A 7,614-nucleotide genomic window follows, 5' to 3' on the forward strand; every position below is an offset into this window, starting at 1 on the left:
AAAATATTAAAAAAAAAAAAAATTAAAAACATCAGATGCTACTGAGTCAACTCTGTCTCATGGGGACCCCAGGTGTGTCAGAGTTGAACTGTGTGCTCCATAGGCTTTTCTATGGTTGATTTTTCAGAAGCAAATTGCCAGGTCTTTCTTCCACAGTGCTTCTGGGTGGACTCAAACCTCCAACCTTTCAGTTAGCAGCTGAGCACATTAACTGTTTGTACCACCGAGGGATTCCATGTCAAAATTAGGTCTTTCTCATGTAAAAAGATGCATTGATAATTACTGGTGATTGGAATGCAAAAGTTAGAAACAAAGAAGGATAGGTAGTTGGAAAATATGGCCTTGGTGATAGAAAAAATGTTGGAGATCTCCAGATGGAATACACAGGAATCAAATCGACTACACAGGAATCAAATTAAATTGGAAACAGACAATGGAGAAGCTCAATATCATCAGTCAGAACAAGGCCAGGGGCTGACTGCAGAACAGACCATCAATTGCTTATGTGCAAGTTCAAGCTGAAGCTGAAGAAAATTAAAACAAGTTCATGAGAGCGAAAGTACGATCCTGAGTATATCCCACCTGAATTTAGAGACCATCTCAAGAATAGGTTTGACACATGAACACTAACGACTGAAGACCAAATGAGTTGTGGAATGACATCAAGGATATCATATGTGAGAACAAAAGGTCATTAAAAAGACATGAAAGAAAAAAAAAAAAAAAGACCAAAATGGATGTCAGAAGAGACTTTGAAACTTGCTCTTGAATGTAGAGTAACTAAAGTGAAAGGAAGAAATGATGAAGTAAAACAGCTGAACAGAAGACGTCTAAGAGTGACTCAAGAAGATGAAGCAAAGTATTACAATGAAATGTGAAAAGACCTTGAGTCAGAAAACCAAAAGGGAAGAACACGCTTGGCATTTCTCAAGCCAAAAGAACTGAAGAAAAAATTCAAGCCTCGAGTTGCAATATTGAAGGATTCTATGGGCAAAAAATTGAATGATGCGGGAAGCACTAAAAGAAGATGGAAGAGTCACTGTACCAAAAAGAATTGGTTGACATTTAGCCATTTCAGGAGGTAGCATATGATCAAGAACTGATAGTACTGAAGGAAGAAGTCCAAGCTTCACTGAAGGCATTGGTGAAAAACAAGGCTCCAGGAATTGACAGAATACTAACTGAATGTTTCAACAAAAGGATGCAACACTGGAAGCACTCACTTGTCTATGCCAAAAAGTCTGGAAGACAGCTACCTGGCGAACAAACTAGAAGAGATCCGTATTTATGCCTATTCCAAAGAAAGGTGTTCCAACACAATGTGGAAATTATCGAACAATGTCATTAATACCGTATGCAGGTAAAATTATGCTGAAGATAATTCAAAAATGGTTGCAGCAGTACATCTACAGGGAACTGCCAGAAATTCAAGCTGGATTCAGAAGAGGACATGGAACAAGGGATATCATTGCTGATGTCAGATGGATCTTGGCTGAAAGTAGAGAATACCAGAAAGATGTTTACCTGTGTTTTATTGACTATGCAAAGGTATTGGACTGTGTGGATAATAACAAATTATGGATTACATTGTGAAGAATGGGAATTCCAGAACACTTAATTGTGCTCATGAGGAATCTGTACATGGATCAAGAGGCAACTGTTTGAACAGTACAAGGGGACACTGTGTAGTTTGAAGTCAGGAAAGATGTGCGTCAGGGTTGTATCCTTTCACCATACTTATTCAATCTGTATGCTGAGCAAATAATCTGAGAAGCTGGACTATATGAAGAAGAATGGGGCATCAGGATTGGAGGAAGACTCACTAACAACCTGTGATATGCAGATGACACAACCTTGCTTGCTGGAAGTGAAGAGGACTTGAAGCACTTACTGATGAAGATCAAAGACTACAGCCTTCAGTAGGGATTGTATCTTAACATAAAGAAAACAAAAATCCTCACAACTGGACCAATAAGCAACATCATGATAAATGGAGAAAAGACTGACGTTGTCAAGGATTTCATTTTACTTAGATCCACAATCGATGCCCATAGAAGCAGCAGTCAAGAAATCACACAACATATTGCACTGGGCAAATCTTCAGCAAAAGACCTATTTAAAGTGTTAAAAAGCAAAGGTGTCACCTTGAGGACTAATGTGCGCCTGACCCAAGCCATAGTATTTTCAATTGCCTCATATGCATGTGAAACCTGGACAATGAATAAGGAAGACCAAAGAAGAATTGATGCATTTGAACTATGGTGTTGGCAAAGAATACTGAATATACCATGGACTGCCAGAAGAATGTACAAATCTGTCTTGAAAGAAGTACAGCCAGAATGCTCCTTAGAAGCAAGGATGGTAAGATTTTGTCTTATGTACTTTGGGCATGTTATCAGGAGAGACCAGTCCCTGGAGAAGGACATCCTGCTTGGTGAAGTGGAGGCTCAATGAAAAAAAGGAGGACCCTTGATGAGATGGATTGACACAGTGGGTACAACAATGGACTCAAACATAGCAACGATTGTAAGGATGGCACAGGACCAGACAGTGTTTCGTTCTGTTGAACATAAGGTCGTTATGTGTTGGAATCAACTCGATGGCACCTAACAATAACAACATATAAAAACTAGGGACCTTTGCTATAGAGAGCTCCCAAACTTGTCAGGCAAGACTTTCAGGGTGAATGTGGCTCAGATATATAAAATTCTTTGAGGCTTCTATTCATTTGACCCTCTTGTAGGATGGATGTGAGAACAGAGGTTTTTTTCTAACCCTCAGGTGGTACTGGATGAGACAGGATTCATTGCATGGAGCTGTCTGCCTGCCACAGAACATGGTTCCCACAATAAAGAGTTTATCATGGACCTATTCCACCAGCACTTTGGAGTTTTCCCATCTGGATTTAAAATCTCCAGTATTTCCCAGCTCAACTTTCAGTGTCATTCCTTGGCACTTCCCAAGTACACCCATTGGATCACTGGAGTCAATTCTCAACATCTAAAATAAGCAGAAATACAGACCTTCTCCAAAACATCCACAGTGGCCACATGATACGTGTCTTAGTTACCTAGTGCTGCTATAACAGAAATACCACAAGTAAATGGCCTTAACAAACAGAAATTTATTTTCTTAAACAGTTTAGGAGGGTAGAAGTCTGAATTCAGGGTGCTGGCTCTAGGGTAAGGCTCTCTGTCAGCTCCGGGGGAAGGTCTTTGTTCCTTTGTTCTTTGGTGATCTTCATGTGGTCTGGCATCTATCTTCCCCCAGCTGCTTGCTCACTTGCTGGTTTAATCTCTTTTATATCTCAAAATAGATTGACTTAAAACATATCCTATACTAATACTGTCCCATTAACATAAAAAAGAAAACTCATTCCCAAATGGAATTATAACCACAGGTATAGGGGTTAGGATTTACAACACATATTTTAGGGGGACACAATTCTACCCGTAACAATAGGTATAAGAAAAAATGGTTGTGATTACTTAGTTATTCCAGATCCCCTTGAGGGTGGCCAGTTTGAGATGAAGTACTCAGATGCTTCTGGAAGGAAAGAAGCTCAGTTTGCTCTACCCACTGAGGGTGTGAGCGAGGAAAACACGTGGAAATTAAGTTCAGAGGAAGTAAGCTGGTATTTTGGAACAATTCCTTGCCTATTTAAGAGGAGCTTCCAGATTAGAAGCTCGACGAGATCACAGTCCCCTTCCCGGTCCTCCTGAACAGGTCTTGGGCTGGGAGGGGGTGCTCAGGCTCACCTGGTTATTTCTTCTTTTAGGGCTGCAGGGTCTGCAGGGTAAAACTTCACACGGAAACACATGGCGAATGGAGGCTGGGCTGCAGAGAAAAAGACGTGCCCATCAGGAAGATTCTCCACCAGAAGGTGACTGGATCTCCTGCTCCAGGATACACAGGTTTCTGAACCATCAGAAGAAAATCCTTGTATGTTTAGGGCCAATTTATACCCAGAGCAGTGGAAAACTGCACGTGAAGACCAAGACTTATTATGCGTGGGAGGTTTCACCCACCCTCCCCGGGTGGGAGGCTTCAGTCTTTTCATGGAGAATACTTACATCTCAACTGCTTCACAACAGACTTTGTAAACTCCAGCCAATGCTGAAACAGAGAACACAGAACAAGAAAACCCTAATGAGAAGCACTGTCCAATATGATTTGTTTTATCCAGTTTCGCTAACTAGACAGATTGCAGCCAAGGGTGTAAGCAGCCCAAAAGCTTGTGAAATGTAGGTTGGGAGAGTAAGGAGTGATATGATTTTTTGAAATACGCTCCCCATGGAACCAGCTGTGAAAGCGGGAACACTTCCGGCTTCAGATGCTGTTTCTGGGCTTCCCTGGAAATGCTGAAGTTCTCAGCCATGTTTCTGGCATGCCAGTAGGCACACTGTGTGCATGTATGTGTGATGGGGACAAAGCCCCATGTGGCCTGAGCAGGGAAATGCTGACTTTAATGGGTAGTGGTTTTGTTACGTGCCATCTATTTTTGGCAGTGGGGCAGGGACAAAGGCTATCGATAGCAGTTCTAGAAAGTATTGACACGTAGAATGTCAGAAATGGTGAGATGGCAGGCCGGGATGGCTGGTGGATACTCCATCTTTGAATAGCACAGATTGCCAGCCTTGTGTTAGAGAATATGTACTCTGGATTGCTTGACATTCAAACCCAAACCAAACCAAACCCGTTGCCATTGAGTCGATTCCGACTCATAGCAACTCTATAGGACAGAGAACTGCCCCAAAGGGTTTCCAAGGAACAGCTGGTGGATTCGAACTGCCGACCTTTCAGTTAACAGCCGAGCTCATACCCACCACACCACCAGGGCTCCAGCCAATGTGTAGGACTGGTAAATAATATATATCCCGTTTCCCTTGGCTTTTCAGAGACAGGACACAGTACTAACACATTTTTTCCCCCACGGCACTTATACTGAGGAAAGGAAGCAATGAGGTCACTCTATAGCTGTTTCCTGGTTCTACATGGGTGCTCTATAAAAATTCATTATTGATATTTGTGGCTTTTATGCTAATAAGGAAACTTGCCAATTTGCAGAGAGCTAGAATTGCTATGATTCGGGGTTTGATTAATTGGAAGTGGCTTAAGGCCATGAGCTGTAAGTTCTGTGAGAGCAGAGAACTTGGCTGTCGTGTTTGCCGCTGTTTCCCCAGCGCCTGGCAGAGTGTCCAGCATGCAGCTGTTGGGTGGACTAAGGGGCTGGGTCCATGCTTTCCTCTTTTCTGCCTACTTCCATTTACTGTAATGTCTTGGCAGAATCCTCTCTCTGGCAGGAAGGCAGCCAGGGTGGTGCAGGCAGCATCCTGGCCTCCCTTGCCTCTCAGCTCTCACCTTCTGGGCTGGGCATAGGTCATGCAGTTAATGAACCCACTAAGAGCCAGTTCTTCCGTCAGCTCCACATGGATAATCTGGGCTGACATTCTGCTCTCTTGCTTCCTCTGATCTGAGTTCCCATGAGGCTGGCCACTCATTATAACTACTCAGTGTGGTTAAGAGGTCCTTCGCACATTACACGGCCTACCGAGGCTCGGCTTCACAGGGGAGCAAAGGCAAGAGATGAAATTGCATGGAAAGAACTGGGGTTCCCGGCCATGTGGTGAAGGCGGAGGAGGCCTGTCTGTTCAGAGCACACCAGAATTGTGTACAGTGAGGAGAATGTAGCAAGTATCCAGACGCAGTAAGCAATGCCCCTGGATGTCAGACTGACGGATTAAAAGGAACAAAGCAGACAGAAACGAAGAGGATCGACTGTGAGCTGCATTATCGGCAGAGGGCAGAAGAAGTCGAGCGACAAGAGGCTACTCCCCCAGGCACTAGTGCAGAGAACACTTTAGTTTTAGTATTTACAGTGAGAGCTCAAGGAAGGATTGATCTGGAGGAGGTTAGGAAGGGGGAGGGAAGGGAGTGGAAAGCTGTCACAGGTTGTCCCAGAGATTTTAAGGATCTGGTAGAGAAATCTCGACAGAATCGCAGACCATGGTGGTGGCCAGAGTTGCCTTTGGCAGCTGTCTGGCTCAACCTGGGTCCCAGAATCACTAACAAACTGATAACATGGGGTCGGAGGAGGGGTCAGGAGAGGGGAAAAAGAAGGTTCAGAGAAAGGAGTCTCCTTTTTATTTGGGTAAATGTGGCACAGTCTTCAGTCTCTGCGGGCTTGAAGGGATGCAGAGGGAGGCTGAGAGCATTTCAACCCCTGGGCCTGAAGCGAGAACAGCGGGGAGGGCAGGTGAGGGAAGCCCCCCAGAGGGAAAGGAGGGTTCCTACACACCATGAAGAGTCCTTCGGAGTCAGCAGTGATGTGGGCACGGGTGTAAGCTGGGTTCAGATGGCCTGGTGACCAGGGGGAAGAGGTTTATTTTAGGAGATCCAGGGCGCTTCCCTCCTCCATCTCTGCCAGGAATAAGTGGATCTAGGACGACACCTCTTTAAAGGTCCACTTCCCCTTTAGGACCCTCTCAGTCTTTGCTCTACTTCACCCCTCCCTCGAGGCACCAAATCACACCAGGCAGAGGCTTCCAGGCAGGAGTTCAGCATGGAATCTCAGCAGTCACACAGCACAGGCTCTGCGGCCAGGCTGGTCAACGTTGCCACTTACCTTGGGCAAGTTACTTAACCTGTCTGAAGCTTTCTTTTCCCATCTGGAAAAAGGACATTAGAATTGCAGATAGCCATCTCATTTGCAGTAAGAATTAAATGAAATAATATGTGAAGCTCTTGGCTGGCACAGCTCAGTGCTTGATCAACACCAGCTGAAAGAGTTAGCTTGTGCTCAGGGCATGGTCCTCTTCCCGCTTCCTCATCTTCCTACATCTCCTCTCCTTTCCGTCTTTATCAGCCCTACATACTCTCTTATTCTCTCCAAGCACATTCTGACCTAACAGTAATGAACAGGACACATTTCGCCCTTTTTTTATTCATACACCACCCCCTCTGGGAGATGAACAGATCTGGTGGTAACTGGCCTGCCTTCTTTCTTTATTGTACTTTAGATGAAGGTTTACAGAACAAACAGTTTCTCATTAAACAGTTAGTACACATATTGTTTTATGACAATGGTTCACAACCCCACAACATGTCAACACTGTGCCTTCTCAACCTTGGGTTCCCTATTACCAGCTTTCCTGTCCCCTCCTGTCTTCTAGTCCTTGTACCTGGACTGTTGTGCCCCCTTAGTCTCATTTTGTTTTATGGGGCTATCTAATCTTTGGCTGAATGGTGAACCTCAGGAGTGACTTCATTACCGAGCTAAAAGGGTATCTGGGGGCCGTACTCTCGGGGTTTCTCCATTTTGTTCTACATTTTTCTCTAGCTCTGTCCAGGACCCTCTGTTGTGATCCTGGTCAGAGCAGTCAGTGGTGGTAGCCGGTCACCATCTAGTTGTACTGGACTCAGTCTGGTTCTGGTGGAGGCCGTGGTAGTTATGGTCCATTAGTCTTCTGGACTAATCTTTCCCTTGTATCTTTTCTTCATTCTCCCTTGCTCCCGAAGGGGTGAGACCAGTGGAGTACCTTAGATGGCTGCTCACAGGCTTTTAAGACCCCAGACGCTACTCAAACTGTGTTATGCCAATTGAGCTAGATGTTC

At 44.5% G+C, this 7,614-nt stretch overlaps 1 protein-coding gene across 4 annotated transcripts in view; it reads right to left on the reverse strand.

The window, feature by feature from the left end:
- FRMD5 (FERM domain containing 5) overlaps nucleotides 1-7,614 on the reverse strand; it is a 237,256-nt gene that overhangs the window by 52,962 nt on the left and 176,680 nt on the right. For 2 of the 4 annotated variants that reach the window (XM_012556746.2, XM_023735222.1), the window contains 2 exons: nucleotides 4,074-4,116; nucleotides 3,759-3,837 (listed from right to left, as the gene is read on the reverse strand). In XM_012556746.2, the coding sequence (XP_012412200.1) occupies nucleotides 3,759-3,820 (62 nt within the window). In that variant the 5' untranslated portion in view covers nucleotides 3,821-3,837; nucleotides 4,074-4,116. Of the gene's footprint in view, nucleotides 1-3,758; nucleotides 3,838-4,073; nucleotides 4,117-7,614 lie in introns of those variants that run through there. The other 2 variants (XM_012556745.2, XM_023735223.1) reach the window with 2 other exon arrangements.

The sequence above is a fragment of the Trichechus manatus genome, unplaced genomic scaffold (genome assembly GCF_000243295.1).
Source record: "Trichechus manatus latirostris isolate Lorelei unplaced genomic scaffold, TriManLat1.0 scaffold00076, whole genome shotgun sequence".
NCBI lineage: Eukaryota > Metazoa > Chordata > Mammalia > Sirenia > Trichechidae > Trichechus > Trichechus manatus.